This window comes from Somniosus microcephalus, chromosome 13 (genome assembly GCF_052327205.1).
Source record: "Somniosus microcephalus isolate GS21.2 chromosome 13, FLI_Smic_1.0, whole genome shotgun sequence".
In the NCBI taxonomy this organism is placed as follows: Eukaryota; Metazoa; Chordata; class Chondrichthyes; order Squaliformes; family Somniosidae; genus Somniosus; species Somniosus microcephalus.
The window spans coordinates 183,440,693-183,464,148 of NC_140999.1; the positions used below are offsets into that span (position 1 = coordinate 183,440,693).

The 23,456-nt window shown below is 44.7% G+C and overlaps 1 protein-coding gene across 1 annotated transcript in view; it reads right to left on the reverse strand.

Annotated features, from left to right (window-relative positions):
- The window catches only part of arhgap46b (Rho GTPase activating protein 46b), a 173,274-nt gene extending 150,306 nt beyond the window's left edge, over positions 1-22,968 (reverse strand). Inside the window, exon 1 of the mRNA XM_086005772.1 lies at positions 22,736-22,968. Coding sequence (XP_085861898.1) covers positions 22,736-22,746 — 11 coding nt within the window. The 5' untranslated portion in view covers positions 22,747-22,968. The remainder of the gene's footprint in view (positions 1-22,735) is intronic.
- Between the last annotated feature and the right edge of the window lie 488 nt (positions 22,969-23,456).

The window sequence follows — 23,456 nt, forward strand, 5'->3', positions numbered from 1 at the left end:
CACCAAGGTCACTGCCTGAAGGTGAGGAGGAGGGCAAAAAAAAAATTGAAGTCAATTCTCACTGCAACACCTTGCTATACATTAAATCACAACAAATTCTGTCCAACACACTATACATCTCTAATGCTACATTCAGGCACCAACAGTCAGCCATTAATGCAGCCACCTCAAGCCAAATCCACAGCCAAGTTTCTTCAACAGCGATCCACCGATTTAAGTCTATACCGAAAGGGGCAATGTCTAAAACCTGGAAGGTTACTACAAACCTTTTGACCACCTACAGACCCAATGACATAGTTTACAGCATTTATTTAATGTTCTGTCTAAATATTTTTATACCAAAAGGCTGCTTGAAAAATTGCCATCCTTTATGATTATGAACTATTGCTGGATATTTTCAGACACACGCACATACTAATTGAGCACCAAGAACAAAATTTTAAAATTAGATTATAGTTCCTTACAATTTAAACAAATATAGTCTCTTAATTGTATATTAAAATAATAATCTTTCACTTGTAGGAGCTTAGGGCATTAAATAATCATCCATAATTCTTATCCAAAGCATCAGAACCAGAGCCCCACAGTCAGCTTGCAAATAACAAGAAGGCGGCAATTTCAAACCCACACACTTGGGGCTCGGGAGGGGTTCCTCGTCCGTGGAGCTGGTTTCCTGCTGTCAAGTTTGTAGGGTTTCCCTCACCCGACCAGAACGGAAATCGAGTTTCTAGCTTTCCTCCTTCCACCCGACTATAAAAATGCGACAAACTCCTTTTTCTGTCGCTCTTGACCCTTACCCTCCAACTCAAAAATCAAATATCGCAAAGTCGTTTTAATATTCAATGGTCAGAGAGAAGATACTACCAGAGAGGTCCCAAGTAAGAAGAAGTGAGCTTGAGGGTGTGTTTCAATTTTCCATTATAGAAAAGAAAGACTTAGGGCTCGTGGGATTGGGGGAAATACACTAGCATGGATTGAGGATTCGTTAACGGACAGAAAACAGAGGGTAGGAATAAACGGGTCATTTTCGGGTTGGCAGACTGTAACTAGTGGAGTACCGCAAGGATCAGTGCTTGGGCCTCAGCTATTCACAATCTATATCAATGATTTGGATGAGGGGAACCAAATGTTACATATCCAAGTTTGTTGATGATACAAAGCTGGGTGGGAATGCAAGTTGTGAGGAGGGTGCAAGGAGGCTTCAAGGAGATATAGACAGACTAAGTGAGTGGGCAAGAACATGGCAAATGGAATACAATGTGGAGAAATGTGAAGTTATCCACTTTGGCAGGAACAATAGAAAAGCAGAGTATTTTTTAAATGGAGAGAGATTTGGAAATGTTGGTGTTCAGAGGAACCTGGATGTCCTTGTACACGAATCACTGAAAGTTTACATGAGGTACAGCAAGCAATTAGCAAGGAAAATGGTATGTTGGCCCTTATTACAAAATGATTTAAGTATAAGAGTAAAGATGTCTTACTGCAATTATATCAGGCCCTGGGGAGACCACACCTGGAGTATTGTGTACAGTTTTGGTCTCCTTACCTAAGGAAGGATATACTTGCCATAGAGGGAGTGCAACGAAGGTTCACCAGACTGGTTCCTGGGATGGGGGGATTGTCCTATGAGGAGCGATTGAGTAGACTAGGCCTATATTCTCTCGAGTTTAGAAGAATGAGAGGTGATCTCATTGAAACATACAAAATTCTTACAAGGCTTGACAGGATAGATGCAGGGAGGATGTTTCCCCTGGCTGGGGAGTCCAGAACCAGGGGGTCACAGTCTCAGAATAAGGGGTCGGCCATTTAGGACTGAGATGGAGAAATTTCTTCACTCAGAGGGTGGTGAATCTTTGGAATTCTCTACCCCAGAGGGCTGTGGAGGCTCAGTCGTTGAGTATATTCAAGACACAGATCGATAGATTTTTGAATATTAAGGGAATCGAGGGATATGGGGATAGTGCAGGAAAGTGGAGATGAGATAGAAGATCAGCCATGATCTTATTGAATGGTGTAGCATGGCTCGAAGGGCCAAATGGCCTACTCCTGCTCCTATTTCTTATGTTAATAGACAGTGACACACACACAGGAAAAATTAACAGTAAGCCTAAAAAACATTTGTTAGCCTCTGAATTTCAGTGGCATTTCAGACTCCCCTTCAAAATTCTGACCATACAACATTATGCCCACGTGAAAACAGTTTTCACATTAATCAATTATTCATACCGAAGCTCTTCCATGCTAAAGGGAGCAATTAGCATTAATCATCTGCATGCATCAGATCGGATGAGCTGGAGTTTTAGAAAGATCCGTAAAGCATACCAAACGTTTATTTAATGTAGATATCAAGTTACTTGGTTATCCTTTTGAAACCCAGACTGCATTACGCATCAAATGGGACATTATTCATGACGGCTAATGCAGCAACAAATTTCAGCAGGCAAAAAAAAAAGGTGCAAACCATTTTAAAACTTGAAGCAGAATTTCCCCAAACATTTCCTCGCAGACATCGTTGCAGTAAAATTTCGGGTGGCTCAGCTCGGTAATGCATTGAGCAGCTGAACCGTGCGGGTTCTTTCCCCAGCCGAGTTTAGCTGGGCCTTAAAACCACTGGGTTAGGAAAGGGTCAAAAAAAAATTAGCCAGGGTTCCAACAACCCAGCTGGAAAATGTATGCGTGTGGCCAGAATCAGGCTCAGATGTGATTCCCATGAAGCTGAAGGTTTGCCGACATTCGGTTAGTACTTTATGCTCACCAATGAATAACAATTTGGTAGAGGTACAAGAGAACAACTGGCACCATGGAGTCCATGATTTAAGAAGGGGAGAGAGTAAAATAAAAATAATCAACTCCAGATTCTTTCTTCTTTCAGTCTGCATGCCAGAAATGCGTAAGTAGTTGATGGAATTCAGAAAGATTTTTAGGATAAAAACAAAATTCTTAACTTCATTAAGCAGTTCATTGCTCCCCCATGGCTTAGTGGGCACTGTGCGGTGTGCAACAGACTACATAAAGCCAAGCTGGATGCAGTCAGTGCAGAGCTAGCTGATCCCGCAAGTGCGCACGCAGAGAAAGCTGGTTAGTGTGCAGAACTGGCCAATCCCCAGCACGCGCACAACGGTTAACCGTTCCCAGTGCGCACGCAGAGGTAGCTAACCGGTGTGCAGAGCTAGCCAATACGCAGTGTGCGTGCAGAACTAGCTGATCCCGCAAGCACACGCCATAGTCAAGATGCGACAATTGGTCTTCGTGGCCCCGGGTTAATAGGAGGGGTAAAATAATTAGCACGGCCTCTGGCTCCCTTGATCAAGTGACCTGCTGCTTGAACTCGCCCAGCTAGCGACACTGAGGGTAGAACAGGATCAGACACGGCTCTGCACAGCAAACTTAGCTGTCGACACGCTCTAGGCTCTTGCACGCGAACAGTCACATGGGTGAGGTACCAGCGGCCTGCTGGTGCCCATGAAGCCACACCCAAAGAGCGAGTCAGCAAGGAGAGCGGAGAAAATAAGGATTTTTTTTTAATTAAGCAGTCCTTTAGCTCTGTGTTTCTAAAAATGCGCAGTGCTTCAATTAACTTAGTTCCACTGGGGCATTGGGGTTATTTGGAAGAAGATTATAAGCCAATTACAAATCTAACTACAACCATTTTCATCTGCAGTCCCCCTCCCCCACTAAGTCATTGGGCAAAAGCACACAAATTTGTTTAAGTCACATGTGAATGTATGTTGTCCACTTATATTTTGAAAGCCAGTAAGTGTACAGATGGGAGCACTGTGCTATAACAACAACAACAACTTGCAATTATATAGCATCTTTAACTTAGTAAAACAAGCCACGGCGCTTAATGGTTCTCTGTGGCTGGAAAACACACAGGAGTGCAGTTCTCCAGACTGCAGTGTCCCAGTCTCGCCCATGATGTCAAGGAAGGCTTACAGCAGGCCAGCTAGCTAACCCAAGCGGCTCATTAATACTGGTCACTTGATCACTTCTTTGTGGCGTGTCACAGGGATGGAGACCTAAAAAGTGGGACAAAATAAAACTGGTGGGGATTTTATTTGATTTAATGTATAAATAACCTGGTCAAAAAAAGTGACAAATTTGCACCCAATGCACAAAAGGCTCTCGACTGGATGATCTCCCTATTTAGATAAAAGTGTCTTAGTGGACAACAGGTGCCATTGATGTACCAGGAAACACAATATTAGATACAATGCTAATCAAGCTCAGAACCCAGTAGAATTGGCTCACATGAAACCGTGCAGAGTTCATTTTGAATGCAGCGAGGCAACACTCGCAGCAGCTGAAACACAATCCCACAACCCCAATAAAGATCTTTTTGTTATTAGCATGCCACAACCTTTCCATCTTAAAAAGGGACACTTCCTTCCAATTACCCCATTTGTCAGTTCCAGGTCAAGACCATAAATTCAAGTCCAGTCACCTCAGGCTTCCAGTGACTGAGTAAAAACAGACTGCGGCAGCAGCAACATGTGTTTCAATGAGAAAAGTCAGGGAGAATGAAATGCTCTTTACAAAAGACAGTTTCGATACACGCAGCCATTTCCCCGTGTCTCCCTTTAGTCCTGCACATTAAGAGATGGCGCATTGGGGGGGGGGGGGGGGGAGGAGATAGATTTGTTGGGATGAGGATTACAAGTACCAACTACAAACGTGGCAGCAACCATTTCCATCTACGTCTTTCTAGTCCCTTCCACCCTTATGGCTTTGGACAATAATGTTCATCATGTGTGAGGGTCTGCTTTCTACTTGCAGTTTGTACTGGGAGGCGCTGATCTTCATTTATGGCTCTGATCTTCATTTGTGGCTCTATTCATGAAAAAGGTCTCTTTCTCCTTCCATAAACCAAAACACATTAACGCTGGGCTCTTTTTTTTCCCCAAAAGTGTCAGAGTGGCACAAAGGGTTAGATTACTCTTTCCTTACCTAAGGAAGGATATACTTGCCATAGAGGGAGTGCAACGAAGGTTCACCAGACTGATTTCCTGGGATGGGGGGGATTGTCCTATGAGGAGAGATTGAGTGACTAGGCCTATATTCTCTAGAGTTTAGAAGAATGAGAGATGATCTCATTGAAACATACAAAATTCTTACAGGGCTTGACAGGGTAGGTGCAGGGAGGATGTTTCCCTTGACTGGGGAGTCTAGAACCAGGGGTCACAGTCTCAGAATAAGGGGTCGGCCATTTAGGACTGAGATGAGGAGAAATTTCTTCACTCAGAGGGTGGTGAATCTCTGGAATTCTCTACCCCAGAGGGCTGTGGAGGCTCAGTTGTTGAGTATATTCAAGACAGAGATCGATAGATTTTTGAATATTAAGGGCATCAAGAGATATGGGGATAGTGCAGGAAAGTGGAGTTGAGGTAGAAGATAAGCCATGACCTTAGTGAATGGCAGAGCAGGCTCGAGGGGCCGAATGGCCTACTCCTGCTCCTATTTCTTATGTTCATGTTTGGGGAGTGGATTTAGATCCAGTAGAGTCAGGAGAAGAAAAAAATCTCCATTCTGAGGGTTCTACGTATAATGGGTTTGAGCAGTCTCAACGATAGTTACTAGCAGACATGAGACTACAACACAAAATCGCTGACACTAAAAGGTAATTTCAATCAGCGAGGCCACTTGGATGGAGCCAAGGCAAAGAAGCAAAATACTCCAAGTACTGGAAATCTGAAGCAAAATGACAAAAAAAAACTGGAAACACAAAGTAGGTCATTGATATACCTATCAATTCATCCAATGAAAAGCGACGAGTTAAGAAAGTAACTATAGGTTTTTATTGGCTAAATAACAGAGCCCACCCTCGTGGGTGATCGGATCCAACAAGGAGGAATACCAGCCAGTCGACCACCTTTATACCTGGGCAGGTAGGTGGAGCCATGGGCGGAGTCAGCAGTGGTCAGCCCAGGTATAACAGCGTGACAAGAGGCGACCTCGTATAGTGATACAACAGTGTGAACAGTGATAACGATATAACAGTGATAACTATAGTGTAACGATAGTGAACGATAAAAGTGGTTTACCACAGTCAGTCAGTATCTGGGCAGGGAACAGCCAACATTTTGGGCTCATACCCGTCTTGAAATCTTAAAAATAAGAAATGAACCGGCATATTGACAGAAGAAGAAATCAGAACTTCCCTCCTCTGCAATCTCGACCACCAAGAAGGACATGAGCAGCAATGCCATGGGAACACCCTGACCTGCAAGTCACAAAGCATCCTAACTTGAACAAATATCGCCGTTCCTTCATCGTCACTGGGTCAATATCCTGGAATTCCTGACAAAACACCATTATAGGAGCACCATCACCAAAAGGGCTACACAATCAAGATGGTGACCGAGGCGACCCGGAGGTAAGCGCTCTCCCTGCTCCGGGCGGCCCGCTCCCGCTACCGGAGCTTATACATCTCCGACAATGTGTTCGGCGAGTCGGGCGGAGGCAGTGCAGCAGCAGCAGCAGCGACGACGACCCGTTACAGCACATCGGCCGGCAGCTCCTCAGCGGGAAGCTCGCAGTCTGACTGGGAGGAGGGGGAGCCGGGCATGGCGGCCAGAGGCCGGACCGTGAGCGGGAGAAGCAGGCCACCACATCGTGGTGCCGGCGACAGTGAGGAGGAGGCCGCGGTGATGGGGTGGACGGAGCGGCTGAAGGACATCGCGTTCCCACTGCCATTAGATGCCATTAAATTGACTTTTTCAGAACACAGCGCTGGAGAATAGCTGACGTGTCTCTGTGAGCTCCCACAGCTTTATTGTGGGAGTGATTGGGGAGTAAGCATTCCATTGTACTTACATATGGCAAATAAAATATCTTGAATCTTGAACTGTCTCAAGAAGCACCACGACCACCTTCTCGGGGTAACTAGGGATCAACAATAAATATATCACCCACATCCCGAGAATAAAAGAAATGGGGGTGGGGAGGAAAAAGAACAAAACAAATAGAGGAAGTATCATTGGAGTGATTGCTGGATGGTAATGATCTCGAACATCACTCAGCAATCATTTAACCAATACTTCTCTCTCATCAGTTTTTTCTTCCTTGCCCCTTTTTCTGATTCTATTATCAAGCTTGTCAGCCTCTTGCACTGTGTCAGCAGGCTAGTCAACGTTCTACACGGCCAACCCTGGTCCTGTCCTCACTCAACATCGACACACATCCATTTTTCAGCAGGGGTCAGTGGATGGCTTTCGGGAGCGGGTAATTTGGTCACCCCACCCACCCCCATCCAAACCCAGGGCTGCTGAGGTTAAATGTTGCATCCTTATCCCCAACCCACCAACTCAGCACACACCAGGGATCGAACCAGGAGATCTTCCTGGCCTGTACAGTTCAACTAATTACCATTTCAAATCAGCCAGGGAGCTACTGCCGATGCTTCTAAACCATTTACTGCGAGGTTCACACACACATTGCCATAAAGACTATTTATCAAATCCAACAAGATATGTTGTTACAAACTGCACATGGGGTGGGAAAATTCCACTAGTCCCGGGTCTAGCTCTCCCATCCCTGTTCCCCATGTAAGTTGTAAAGAGAAAGAAGGTGGTTAAAATCAAGATTAGCAGAAAATAATTCTCACATCCCAACAGGACAGTGGATTCAAAGGGAAGGTCACAGGAGATAAATCTGTTCAGAACAGTTAGACATTTAAACACTCTGTGACCAACATGAACCAATTAGAAATCAAAAGCAAAATGTAACATAAAACTCCCTTTCCCCACAGATTAAAAAAAATATAGGAAAAGCAGGCAGTAACAACATGGGAAAATACTTCAGTGAGTATTCCAGAGCACCGAGAGGAAAAGCACTTTTCCTGGAATAATCAGTGCTACTTTTCTAAGCAGTGTGGTCCTGGGCCAGTAACAAAGATTATTTTGGATCTCTCGCTACAGCTGGCCTTGAATTTCACTGTTTGACAGGAGCTACTGTAACCAAGCCATGTTTCAATCTGACAAGCTGAGGCATACTGTTCGGTAAACTGGAAAAAGGCAAGAGAAGAGGAAGGCTCGCAATAGTCTTTCAAAATCAGTTTAAGGCACTTCTAAATTATCGTAGGTGGTTCCCCGGGGTGTCCGTGGAGGGGGGCGCAGTAAGGTGGAGAAGCAGCATCAGAAACACGTGACCTCCAAGAACCTCACTCTTCCTGCTTATCTTCACTCCTGCTGCCATTTTAATCAAGGCTCACCGGAAGTTGAAGATCTGCGAGGCTCCTAGCTGGAGCGAAAAGATATCCAGTTCCACACATTCAGTTGTCACGGCAACTCACAGGACCCACAAACACACACAAAAAAACCAGGTCTGCAATGCAGTCTGGTCTCCAGTGATCAGCTCCTTTAGATTAAAGGGGTGGTATTAATGGTAGACATCTGTTGCCAAACACACTCAAACGGCTAAAGTCTAGTTCTCACAATACAAACATTTTTTTTTTTGGGGGGGGGGGGAATTAAAGGCACTACGGTTATCCTCATCAGCAATCTTGCAAGCCAGTAGTCCCAGGTCTTAATGCATGCTTTATGTTTCCAGAATAGGAAAAATTAGGAATTTCTCTCAATGTTGCAGGAGCTGACAACACTCCCCATGTGTCCACTCCTCATTAAACTATCAGCAGCGCTCCATTGGGTTTCCTTCCTGCAGAATGGTCTCCAACAGATACCACTCGTAATGGCAAAGGGATGGACACCCCTGGAACGCCTCTGCTTCACAGTGCTGGCTGGGCCTTCAGCTGTTTGGGCCCTGCACATCAGGCAGACTCTCTCTCACTCTAAATTCCTCCACCGAGTTACCTTTCTTCAAAGGTTTACCCAAAGGAACCTACTCCTTTGATAGTGGCTTCAGTCATGTCCCATAATTCTTCTACTGCTCAGCCTGTGTGAAGCAGCTTGGGACGTTTACTACATTAAAAGGAGCGACGTAACTACAAGTTGTTAGTCAAGATACAGTGGTATCATTGATCCGGTGTTTGGACTCTTTTGGAAATCTTAATTTCACAAGTTTTTTTGCAACAATAACATGACCTCAGCAGAAGCCAGGGGGGGTGCGGGGGGGAAGGCAATTTCTTAGAATCATAGAATAGTACAGCACAGGAGGAGGCCATTCGGCCCATCGAGTCAGCCCCGACTCTTTCGAAGAGCAATGCAGTTAGTCCCACTCCCTATATCCCTGCAATTTTTTCTCCTTCAAGGGTTTATCCAATTCCCTTTTGAAGGCAACTATTGAATCTGTATTCATCAGCCTATCAGGCAGCGCATTCCAAATCCTAACCACTCGTTGCGTAAAAAAGCTTTTTCTCTCCCTCTTAAAGAAAGCAATCGCACAAAAGTGCAGTAGAAATAAACTACCAGAGAAGGGACTTAAACTTTAAGCCATAGAAACTTACTCAAAATATAAGGTGTGTTTATCAGAAGCAAAATATTTAGCACGTGTCTCTATCAATCACACATGTACTTATACACCCACATGTACCTCTATACCCAGCTTTACCTGCCCAACAGCACCCTTGACTCCATGAATAGCTGTCTGACATCAAGCCATGGATGAGGCAGTACTTTCTCCAGACTAACATTGGTTAAGACCCAAGTCAACCTGTTAACAGCTCCCCACTTCAGACCAATGTTCCACTCCCTCCCCAACAGCTCTCTTAGATTGAACCTAACAATGCACAACCTCGCTATCTTGACTCTGGAGCAGAGCTTTAAACCCAGCTGTAACATCACTTGCCTCCATCCCAATCAATCACTCATCATTGAGTAGAATGGGCCTTTACTCTCTGGTGTTTAGAAGAATGAGAGGTGATCTCAATGAAACGTATAAAATTCTTAAAGGGCTTGACCAGCAAAGGCATTTGACCAGAGTTGCTGATGGGGCCTCTTATGAGGGAGTGCTGTTGATGGCACAGCCAATGGTCTATCCCTTAGAGAAAACTGTAGGGACTTCTAGCTTGATGCCGAGAGGTTGTTTCCCCTGACTGGAGAGTCTAGAACTAGGGGTCACAGTCACGGCCATTTAGGACTGAGTTGAGGAGAAATATCTTCACGTAGAGGGTTGGGAATCTTTGGAATTCGATACCCTAGGGGGCTGTGGATGCTCAGTCGTTGAGTATATTCAAGACTGAGATCAATAGATTTTTAGACACTAAGGGAATCAAGGGATATGGGGATAGGGCAAGAAAGTGGAGTTGAGGTCGAAGATCAGCCATGATCTTATTGAATGGCGGAGCAGGCTCGAAGGGCTGTATGGCCTACTCCTGCTCCTATTTCTTATGTTCTTAAGCCTACCATTTCACCTATATCTTCATCACCTCCAGGTGCAATTGGTCCACCAGCACCATCCTACAAAAATTGTAACTCTTCCAAAACTCTGCTACTTGCGCCCTATCCCACACAGTGCCCCGCTTACCAATCCCTCCTATCCTGCATCAACCTCCGCCGACTCTCCAATCCCCAGCGTACCGATTTCAAAATCCTTGTCTACAAATCCCGACATGGTCTACGCTGCACTGCTTCTGCAACCCCCTCCAGTGCTATATCCCAAATCACACCCTTGTACTCCACAGACTGTTGAACTGTGCAGTCTCTCCCACTCCACCGAGGTCGAACCTTTAGCCTTCATGTCCCTAACTTGTGGAACTCTATTCCTAAATGCTTTCATCTTGCTCTATTCCTCCCCAATTTATAAAGGCCTCAAAAGCCTACCTCTGACGATGCCTTCGGTCTGATCTTCTCTTGCTTGGTGTGCATTTGCCTCCTCAGTCTAATCTCATCCCTGGTGAAGCACCATGGGACATTTTGCTATGTCAAAGGCACAGGAGCAATGTGCATCAAGTTTATTGGGCATCAAGTAGGAAAACACCCACAAGTATGCTATGTGGCTGGTTTCAGGGAACTTTGCACTAGGGGGAAAACCGTCAACAACAACACACCATCAAGCTAGAAGTCCCTACAGTTTTCTCTAAGGGATAAATCATTGGCTGTGCCATCAACAGCACTCCCTCATAAGAGGCCCCATCAGCAACTCTGGTCAAATGCCTTTGCTGGTCAAGTAGGGAAACTTACATAAGAACATAACATAAGAATTAGGAGCAGGAGTCGGCCATTTGGCCTTTCGAGCCTGCTCCGCCATTCAATAAGATCATGGCTGATCTTCTACCTCAACTCCACCTTCCTGCGCTATCCCTAAATACCCTAATTTCCTAACTTCCAAAAAATTTAATTGATCTCGGTCTTGAATATGCACAACCACTGAGCATCCACAGCCCTCTGGGGTAGAGAATTCCAAAGATTCACAACCCGTTGAGTGAAGAAATTTCTCCTCATCTCAGTCTTAAATGGCCGGCCCCTTATTCTGAGACTGTGACTCCGTGTTCTAGATTCCCCAGCCAGGGGAAAAATTCTCTCAGCATTAACCCCTGTCAAGCTATATGTTTCAATTAGATCATCTCTCATTCTTCTAAAGTCTAGGGAATATAGGCCTCGTCTACTCAATCTCTCCTCATAGGGCAATCTCCTCATCCCAGGAACCAATCTAGTGAACCTTTGTTGCACTCCCACTAAGGCAAGTATGTCTTTCCTGAGGTAAGGAGACCAGAACTGTACATAGTACTCCAGGTGTGGCCTCACCAATGCCCTGTATAATTGCAGTAAGACTTCTTTACTCTTATACTCGAATCCCTTTGTAACAACAGCTAACATACCATTTGCTTTCCTAATTGCTTGCTGTACCTGCATGCTAACTTTCTGTGATTCATGTACAAGGACACCCAGGTCCCTCTGAATGCAAACATTTCCCAGTCTCTCACCATTTAAAAAATATTCTCCTTTTTATTTCCTACCAAAGTGGATATCTTCACACTTCCCCACATTGTATTCCATTTACCATGTTCTTGCCCACTCAGTCAAGCTGTCTATATCTCTCTGCAGCTTCTTTGCGTCCTCCTCACAGCTTACTTTCCCACCTAACTTTGTATCATCAGCAAACTTGGATACGTTACACTCGGTCCCTTCATCTCAGTCATTAATATAGATTGTAAATAGCTGAGGCCCAAGCACTGATCCTTGCAGTACCCCGCTAAGTTACAGCCTGCCAACCCGAAAAAGTCCCGTTTATTCCTATTCTCTGTTTTCTGTCCATTAAACATCCTCAATCCATGCTAATATATTACCCTGAATCCCAGGAGTCCTAATTTTGTGTATTAACCTCGTGTGGCACCTTATCGAATGCTTTTTGAAAATCCAAATACACTACATCCACTGGTTCGCCCTTATCCATCCTACTAGTTACATCTTCAAAAAACTCTACATTTGTCAAACACGGTTTCCTTTTCATAAAACCATGTTGACTCTGCTTAATCATATTACGATTTTCTAAGCGTCCTGTTACCACGAACCTAATAATAGATTCTAGCATTTAAACTTGCATTTAACTCCCACTTCCTGAAAGATCAAGCCAGCCAACACAATTTTGAAAAAGTTCTGTGAACTCCAGAGAAAGTGCAGAGCAGTAGCAGTTGAAAGGACACCAAGAAAACCCGGTATATGTATTGCGTTGCTTTGGTACAACTATTTGCTGTGACCAGGAACTAAGTAATCAATTAAATGAATGCACTGCATTGTGTACAAGACATGCAAAGGAGATATTCACACACCACTCCACAACCTTGGTCTACCCACATAGTAACTGAAATAAAGATTTTTTTTTTTTTTTAAACCATATGCACAGGAATATGTTGGAAACTAATTGTTAAAATGTAAATTAGAAACTAGTAGGCTTCCTGAAGGCCCAAGTAAAGGCAGAGCAGGGTGGAACATCAAGCCATACAAACTAGAGACCCAGGTTCAGTTCCTCATCTGCACCGTTAGCTGATCTTATTCAGGGAAGCAGTCGGGGCAAGGCAAATGACTCGATGCAGATCGGCTGGGGGCGGGGGGGTAAGAAGTGAGTCAAAGTTCATGGTTTGTTCTGGTGGGAAAGTGCATGTGTGGACATTGGGCAAAGACAGGTTAGGATTTGCTGTGATGCCATGCACAGCCAAATAGCCCACCAATTATAGAAACATAGAAGATAGGAGCAGTAGGCCATTCGGCCCCTCGAGCCGGCTCCGCCATTCAATGCGATCATGGCTGGTCATCCAAATTCAGTACCCTGTCCCCGCTTTCTCCCCATATCCCTTGATCCCCTTAGCCTTAAGAAATATATCCCCTGATTCTGACTGCAAAGGACCTACGCTTGACTTTACCAATCTTTTTCTCTTCACATATCACATATCACCATCTGGGCTCCCACATGAATGTGCAGGAAAGTTGCCAATGCTTGTAAAGCCATATTCCAATCAAGAGACACAAGATGGGGAAACCCGGAACATTTATATGCTGAAGTAACTTCTGCTTTAAGCTTTTATTTGCAGTCACACAATTAGTTACCCTCCAATCCATGGGAACTGTTCCAGAGTCTATAGAATTTTGGAAGATGACCAGCAATGCATCTACTATTTCTAGGGACACTTCCTTAAATACCCTAGGATTTAGATTATCAGGCCCTGGGGATTTATCGGCCTTCAATCCCGTCAATTTCCCTAACACCATTTCCCTACAAATACTGATTTCATTCAGTTCCTCCCTCTCATTAGATCCTATGTTCCCCGACATCTCTGGGAGTTTATTTGTGTCCTCCTTTGAAGACAGAACCAAAGTATGTATTTAATTGGTCTGCCATGTCTTTGTTCCCCATTATAAATTCCCCTGATTCTGACTGCAAGGGACCTACGCTTGACTTCACCAATCTTTTTCTCTTCACATATCACCATCTGGGCTCCCACATGAATGTGCAGGAAAGTTGCCAATGCCTGTAAAGCCATATTCCAATCAAGAGAGACAAGAGGGGGAAACCCAGAACATTTATATGCTGAGGTAACTTTCTGCTTTAAGCTTTTATTTGCAGTCACACAATTACGCGGTTCCCTTCTCCGTTCAAACACCGTTAAAAATGCAACATGTCGCAAGGCAGTCATAAGCCGCTTTTATACTTCTGTTTGTTTGTGTCAGATTAAGGGAGATCAGTGTCCGTAAACCAGCTCCCAACACGAACCGAATGTGGCTCCCTTTACCCTGGTGCCCAGGGTCATAAACTAATGAAAACTAGATCTTGGATTCTGCTGCCAGGGTCAAGGTGCCAAATTTAATAGTTTCAAATGACAGGTAGCTCAGCAGTTCAGAAAGGACATTTGAAAGCTAAGCTGAGCTGCAGCTGATTAACTGTTGTATGGTATCTCAAGACACCATTCTCCTGGAATCCAAACTACCAATACAGAAGTGGCTACAGTGCTTTTTCTGTAGGCTTCTGATCCTTCAGCTGCAAGTGATGGGATGATCACTGCAGCACATACCTTTTTCTAATATGTGAAATGCTTTCCACTCAGACTGTAATGAGAGCACATTCCTTCGGCAAAGGGCACAGACATTCCCTGGAATCTACTCAAATCATGGCCCCAATAAGGCTGTAGTGTTGAAGACCTGTGCGCCAGAACTAGCCATACACCTAGCTAAGCTGTTCCAGTACAGCTAAAAGACTGGCATCTACCTGACAGTGTTGAAAATTGCCCAGGTTACGCTCCTGTCTGCAAAATGTGAGACAAATCCAACCCAGCCCATCAGCCTACTCCCAATCATCAGCAAAGTGATGGAAAGATTTGACAATAGTTCTATCAAGCGGCACTTACCAATAACCTGTTTACCGATGCTCTGTTTGGGTTCCGTCAGGCCCACTCGGCTCTAGATTTCATTACTGCCATGGTCCAAACATGGACGAAAGAACTGAATTCCAGAGGTGAGGTGAGAGTGACTGCCCTCGATAGCAAGGCAACAACTGACCAAATGTTGCAATGTGGATCGGGGGCAAACTTTCCAGTGGCTGGATTCATGCCTGGCTCAAACGAAGATGGTTGTTGGAAGCCAATCATCTCAGCCCCAGGAAATGTCTACAGGATTTCCTCAGGTCCACGTCCAAGGCCTATCTATCGCCAGCTGCTTTATCAATGACCTTCCCTCCAAAATAAGGTGAGAACTGGGGCTGGTCACTGATAATCGCAGTGTTCAGCGCCAACAGCAATTCATGCCCTCCTGTTGTAAGACCTGGACAACATCCAGGCTTGGACTGATAAGTGGCAAGTAACATTTGTGCTGTGTAAGTGCAAGGCAATGACCATCTACAACAAGAGGGAGCCTAAGCACCTCCCCATATCACCATCCAGGACAAAGCAGTCTATTTAGTAGGCAACCCATCAACTAGCTTAAACATCAACTCCCTCCACCCACCAGCACACCGTGGCTGCAGTGTGTGCTATCTACAGGATGAACTGCAGCAACTTGCTAAGGCTTCTTCGGCAGCACCTCCCAAACACACAACCTTCACCACCAAGAAGTTCAACGGCAGTGGGCGCATCACCTCCAAGTCACACACTATCCTGACATGGACATGTATCACCGTTCCTTCATCGGCGCTGGATCAAAATCCTGGAACTCCTTAACTAACAGCACTGCGGGAAAACCTTCACCACACGGACTGCAGCAGTTCAAGGCGGCAGCTCATCGCCACCTCCTCAAGGGCAACTAAGGATGGGCAATAAATGCCAGCCTTGCCAGCGACACCCACAATCCGAAGAAATTTTTTTTTTTTTTTTTTTAAATAAAAAGAACAGAATCACCCTTTCAGAAGCTCAGGAGGCTCTACATTAACCTCCAGCACACTGGAAAAGAGAGCAACTTCGAATGAAAATACAAATTTTCACCTGCAGCAACACTCCTGCTAATTTTTTTTTTTTTTTTTTTGAGGTGTGCGGCCTATTCAAACTGCGGTGCATGCGCCGTTTTCCCATTTAAAAGTCACTGAGCGGCCTGTGCGGGATCTCCAGACCGCTGCATGGCTGTGCAGCTTAACAGGAACATTGGCAGCAAGTACATTTTCATGCTGAGCAAGAACAGCTATAGGCTGTAACTTTAGCTTAGGGTTCAGATGACATTTGCTTGAGCTACCCTCTTACTATATAAAGCTGTCACCTGAAACCCTCCATTTGGCAATACGCTTTTAGCTCACTCGCAGGTATCCATTTATTCTATATTTAGTTTCTGGTCCTGATTTGAGAAGTTCACATCTCATAGGATAATTTTATTCACGATTCCTTTTCCCCCCCACCTCCCTCCACATTTACAACGTTTCAGGAATGCGCCATTATACTAGCTTCTCGGGCTCCTCCCATTTATTTTTCCAAGTGGCAAGAAAGAAAGATTTGCATTTGTATCACACCTTTCACAGCCTCAGGACGTCCCAAAGCACTCGACAGCCAATTAGGTACTTTTGAAGTGTAGTCACTGTTGTAATTTGGGAAAAGCGGCAGCCATTAGGAGATGAGCAGGTAAATGGGTAGAAAATTGGAACGGTTATTTCATATTGCTAAGCAAATCGTATTTTACTTCCAAATTGATAACGACTGTTATATCAACGACATGACTAAAATCAATTTACTGATTTTTTTATTGCCCAAATAAACCTCACTATGAGGATCCTTAAAGTCACTCATGCCTTGGGTTACGGTTTCTTGGGCAACGGCAGCCATTTGGTACAACACCCAAATGAATTTTCTTCATGTACGCGTGCCTGAACAGCGAGTGTTGGGCAGGTATTTGACGGGTGTGCCAGGGTGCCAGCATTCACAGCTGAATCAAATCCGGTCATCACCCATTCCAGAGGGGGTCGCTCAATATAAATATGGGCAAGGAGAGAAGGTAATGAGACACTGCGGCATTGTTGGAGGTGCCATCTTTCGGATGGGACATTAAACCAAGGCTCTAGCTGCATGTTCCTTAAACGATCTCATCGCACTATTCAAGAGCAGGAGCGATCTCTCCTCGTCGTGGCCAACAATTATCCCTCAAAAAAGCACCATCTGGACATTAATTTTATTGCCTGTGTTTAAGACCTTGCTATGCACAAGTTGGCTGCCACGTCTGCACGCTTAACAACAGCGACTGCACTTCAAAAATGATTCGTTGGCTGCAAATCGTTTTGGGATGTCCTGAAAAGCACGATCAATGCAAGTTTCTTTATTTTCGTTGGTTAGGTCAGAGTTAGAATATTGTGCCCAGTTTCGGGAGTGAAGGCTAGGGGGCGGGTACAGAAGAGATTCACTCAGGCGACACCAGACATGAAAGGCTTTAGTTATGAAACACCAGGGAAACTGGGCCTCTTTCGACTGGAAGAGAGGTGGGTTAACAGAGATATGTCACGGGTATTTTCAAAATGACTGAAGAATTTTGATGTGGTAAATACAGAAAATACCTGTTGGCGAGTCAGTAACTTGATGGCATAAATTTAAGATCACCAGAGAACAAAGGTGGAAACTAGGAGACATTTTGATTATGCAGAGGGTTATTGGGACATGGAATGCCCACCAGAAGTGGTGGTGGAGGCAGAATCTATCATAGCTATTAAAAGAGAAGTGGAAATGGAATAAGAAAAAATGTTTAAAAAGACTACGAGGATAGTTATTGGAGAGCCAGAATTGGCACGATGGGCTGAATAGCTTCCTTCCGTGCTGTAAAATACTTATGATTTTAAAAGCAGGAATCTGGTTTTTTTTTTTGCTTCTTTCTCCACAGCCTGGGAGGCTGCCGCCAAGTGCCACGAGCAGCTAACTCAGCCCAGACCAAGATCTCACTGGTCCCTATGGGCACTTCTTACATGAGTGCTCGTTTGGTTCAAATCGCTTGCTCTTTGGTCCAAGATTCGTGAATCAGAGAATAAGTGAGCTGGTTTTCATAGTGCAAATGTGAAGAGCCAGTCCATGGCCCCAAACTGCACACATACCAGTGTAAAAAAGTGCCTAAAGACGCAGTTCCATGCTCAGCAGTGCGTTTATGAAGCCACTTGTGGTGGTACGCTGATTTTTTGTTTGTTTGAATAAATTATATGGAACTGGCTGGGAGGAAATACTGAGCCCAACACTGAAATGGAGCTGAACATGGGCAAGAGCTCCGACACGCAAGTTCAGCTCCACTGGCTCAGAGACTCCAATGCACCAGTTGATCTCAATAAGGACATCAACACTTGCCCTTTGACTTTTTTCAAATTCTGAACATTGTTGTCCACTGATTCTTTTTTGCACATCATGAACAGTAAGACTGTGATTTAATTTGAAATGATTGCTGACTAATCTGAAATTCAAATTCAACGCTTGTCCACGTTAGTCTATAGGAGAAAGAAAGATCTTGCCTTTCACGATCTCAGGGCGTCCCCAAGCACTTTATAGCCAATGAAATACTTTTGCAGTGTAGTCACTGTTGTAATGTAAGAAAGGCGGCAGCCAATTTGCGCACAGCAAGCTCCCACAAACAGCAATGTGATAATTACCAGATCATCTGTTTTGGTGATGCTGGTTGAGGGATAACTATTGGTCAGGACACCAGGAAGGGAACTCCCCTGCTCTTCTTCAAAACACTGCCATGGGATCTTTTTCATCCAGCCGAGAGGTCAGACAGGGTCTCATTTAACGCCTCATCTGAAAGACAGCACTTCCGACAGTGCAGCGCTCCCTCAGCACAGCACTGGAGTGTCCGCCTAGATACTGTGCTCAAGTATCTGGAGTGAGACTTGAACCCATGACCCGCTGACTGAAGAGGCGAGGGAGCCACAGCTCATATCAGCACTTTTGCACCATTGCAAAGTAGTTTCCGCTTCACAGCGATACCACTGACATTATAGCTCTGCAGTTGGGTCCTGACCCAAAAATGGCAGGAGAGGGGAGTAGCACAAGACCCCCGCCCACTCCCGGAGGGGTCCATGTCACACCCACTCGGATTGAAAGTGGATAATTTATTGATAAAACCCATCTTGATATCACAATAGTTCGGTATCAAGATCCCTTTCAAAACTGCTCCTGCCTACACTCTCAGTACATCTAAAATGTACCAGCGGAGCTCTCCATATTCAGGTAAGCGACAAAGTGCAGATCTCCCTCCCTGGTCTGGGTAGCAGCCAGGCAGTATAAATAAGACGCTGCCAGCTACAAGTCAATACTATAGTTACAGCACAGGAGGAGAGCCAGTCGGCTTGGCACAAGCACAATGGGCCAAATGGCCTCCTTCTGCACGGCAAGATTCTATTTTTTGAGACTGGTAACTACAATGTAACCGGCTTTCCCCTCACTAAATTTCCAATTACGTATGTCAGATTTAAGCTTGCTATGCAAAACTTGCCAACGAAATGAAGCATCAGTCCCAATGTCAGCACTGGCTGAGTTGGTAGCACTCTCGCCAGTCAGAAGGTTGTGGGTTCAAGTCCCATTCCAGAGCCTTGAGCACAAAAATCTAGGCTGACGCTCCCAGTGCCAGTACTGAGGGAGTGCTGCACTGTCAGTGGTGCCGTCTTTCGGATGAGATGTTAAACCGAGGCCCCGTCTGCTGGATGTAGAAGATCCCATGGCACTATTTTGCAGAAGAGCCAGGGGAGTATCCCCGGTGTCCTGGGGCCAATATTTATCCCTCAATCAACGTCACTAAAAACAGATTACAGGAAACTTTGGTTTATCCGGAGGTTGTATGGCCGGAAACCTCGATCTAACGGCAGAAATCAGCAGCCGTTTTGTTAGGTTTTTTTTCTTCTCCTAGCATTTTCTTAAACAGTCAGTCTCTGGAAAGCCTCTCTGAAGCTGTTGCTAAGCTACAGAGACGCTTCCAAGGTACGGGACGACTGTTTACAAGCTGCAACAGTGTTTGTTGTCAGATACGGAGATGAAAACCTCCGCATCCTTCAACATTAGCGCTGGTCTGTCCGGAAGTTTTCATAGATCGGCATCACGCCGGTCCCGGATATCGCGAAGTTTCCTGTATCTGGTCATTATCACATTGCTGTTTGTGGGAGCTTGCTGTGCACAAATTGGCTGCCGCGTTTCCCACATTACAACAGTGACTACACTTCAAAAAGTACTTCATTGGCTGTAAAGCACTTTGGGACATCCTGAGGTCGTGAAAGGCGCTATACAAATGCAAGTCTTTATTTTTCTTTCACCAAGCCAAGTCCTTGCATGTGGTGGGGGAGGGAGGGAGGGAGGGGGACAAAAAAAAGAGTTCCAATGAAGGCTTAGCAGCAATTTAAGAACCGAGACTGGTTCAATCATTTGGGTTCACAAATATCAACAAAATAAACAATATGAAGAGAGAGAGTAGCTTCTCCTATTCACATTTCAACAAAAATGCCAGTCAAGATAAGACTTGCCAGTGTCCAACACGAAAACAAAACACACAGGAGACAGAAATAATTACCCTTTTTTTCGGTGTCTCCCACACATATTCAATTATATATGACTGTGATGATGCATATCCACACCCACAGTGTCTTCCCCCTCCCCCCGCCAAAGTGACAATTCATAGCCGCCGGGGCAGGGGGTGATAAGCAGATAGAGGTTTGAGATAATCCTCACGTTAACCACACAAAGTATTTTCTTTCCTATTAAATCCTCCTCACACCCATCTACCAGAATGTGTTTCTATATTAAGCGCTGTACGTCCAGTGTAATGTTTCCAGGCATCCCAACTTTCAGAACTCAAGTTTCAATGATACATTGGTATCCGTACGCTTCCCATTGGGACCCAGAACATTCCAGCCACCGACAATGTCAGGGAATCCCAGAAGGGACTGAAACCTTTCATTTTCCCCTAACTGCCGGAGTGGATGTACTTTAAGGACCCCACACCCTTCTGGAATCTTTGGGGAAGACTGGTCTGTGAAAGACACGTCAGTCGTTCAAATTTTGTCAACCCCCCACCCCTGGTGAAAACTGACCTGTAATCTCCCAACAAATCAAATGGATTACACAATTACACAGCAAGTGGCTCACACCCTGGGTGTTTTCAGATAGTCAATACAACAGCACATCTGCCATTACCATCACAATGAAACATCACACAACTTATTGTTCTCAAAACTGATGGGTTAGCTGAAGAAAACTTCTCCCACCTCAAGTTCGTGTACAATAGCGTGAACACATTGATGTGCTACGTACACATTATGTTCTGCACAAATACAAGTAATATTTTTGAGATTCTGGCAAGATTCTCCGCCCCCACCACAGCCCCATTTCTCCCCCTCCCTGAAGGTTCGCAGTCACACTGAGTCCCACAAGTATCGGCTGCCCGCCAATTCTTTCTGTGCGAATCTAGCCAATAAGCGTTACCAACATATTCAACCATGTGAAGCATCACTGGTGAACTTGATCCTGCCCTCCCCTCCAAGTCCACATCTACGCATACTCACGCGCTGCTCGCTTCCCAGTAAGGGTTACTTGATGACAATCAGAAACAGGAGTTCTGGATGAGCTTTCCCATTTAGCCTTGGGTGGCACGGAGGTCAACTGTTGTCGCTTTTAATCACAAACCCACTTGAAATCAGCTAAACCAGCACAGACCAGGGATTCAACATGGGCTATTCCTGGTCCCTGCCGATCTGCACCATACTAACTCAATGCATTTACCATGTCATCAGTACAACACTGTTGGGCAGGTTAAAGCAGGTTTGTGCGCGTGTAATATTGGTTAACATTTTATTCAACAATAAGTGACCAACCAATCACTGGCATGTATAAACACACTAGTCATCACCAGGTACTGTACGAATCAGACTGAATTAGTCATACCAAGCGAGTTTGTATAGCCAAACGGCAACTTCTTTCAACAACTTTTATTAGATCAAAATGTTTATCAGCATGATTTTTTTTGCCCCCCAGCCCTTCCCAAAAAAAGTACACGAGCTATTTTCTCCAGTGGCCAGATCTTGTTAATCAGTCGCAAACACTTAAACTACAGATCAATAGCTATTGTAATTGACCATTGGTAGAGGAGCGGGTTTGGGATCAGTGACAATCGGATTACAAGAAGGTACCCGCTTTCCAGTGTTTGGAGACGGATTACAGGCAATCTCCTGATTAAAAAAGTCAATGCAATTTTTCTCCCCCCAAAGGGGAGCGGAAAGGAGTCGGGGAAAATAAGTGTTTTTAATCTCAGTTAGAAAGTTAAGGATAAACCTCCTGCTTCCAAACAAACGATCGACCGCGACCTTTAGCACATCTTAATCGAAAATGATCTGGACTGTATGAGGTTTAACAAATGTGTCTAAACTAACATATTGCGGAGGAAACCAGAGGCAGGGGAGAGGGAAAAAGAGTCCTAGAGTCCTGTTGCTAGCAGTGAAACAAAAGAAAAGTGTAACAGAAAGCTGAAAATTGCAACTCCCGGGGACTGATTGGATACATTTGCAACAACTTCATTCCAAAAAACAAAACCGGGAGTATCAATCAACGCTGTTACTGTTTAAAGTCATCGGAGTTTTTAACAATATAAAAAGGTGGAGGGAGGAAAAAACTTCGGCACAATATTCACTTAACACTTTCACCCCAATCTACTCTAAATCCAACAACATCGCCTGCGATTCCCGTTTAGAACAAATTAAAACAGATTCCTCCCCCCCCGATCCCATAAGTTTTCGGACAGATTTTTTTTCCTTCTCTTTTATTTAAAAAAACCCACACAGAAAAAAATACTTAAAAGCAAAATACATTTTTCCAATCAAGTTTTGCTGGTAGTTTTGCAACTCCCAAACTTCTAAGAGGTTAAAAGTTTTTTTAAATAAAAGAATGCAAGATTTTAAGAAAATTAAAAGCAGCATTTCTTACCTCTCAGCCATTTTTGTTACATGTCGAGTGCAAGACGTGTGTTGTTGGCAGCTCCGAGAGAAAACCTCCACCCCAGCCTCTGAATAGCGTCGCGGATGTGAAATCTGATCCTTGCCGCTCTACAGGGGGAAAAAAAACAGAGGAATAGAAGAGACACAAAGAGCAAACTGCCAGAGATCCAGCACTCGCACAAGGGAAGCAACGGGAAAGAGATGGCCCAACCACTGCTCCCCTCTGCTGGTAGGGAAGACTCCGCATTTCTTCAATCAGGGCGAGGAACATAAGAAATAGGAGCAGGAACAGGCCACTTGGCCCCTCGACCCTGGAGCGTTGGTCCAATATGCAACAGGTCCTGTTAAAGATATTCACAAATAACCAGCATCTTTTTTTTTCTTCTGGTCAACCATATATGGCTTGGCGATAGCAAATTACTGCAGATGCTGGAAATCCGAAATAACAACAGAAAATGCTGGAAAAACTCAGCAGGCCAGGCAACATCCGTGGAGAGAAATTAGAGTTGACGTTTCGGATCTAACCCTTTTTCAAAACTGGAAAGGAAATGAAATAGATCGAAGGCAGGGCTGCGATAGAACAAAAGAAGTAACAGAGACATTAAGAGGTATTCAAAACCAGACGAGATGGTAATAGGACAAGTGGAGACAAAAGACGGCTCAGATTAGGTGTGAAGTGTACTGGCAGGATGAGAGACAGCTGCCATGTG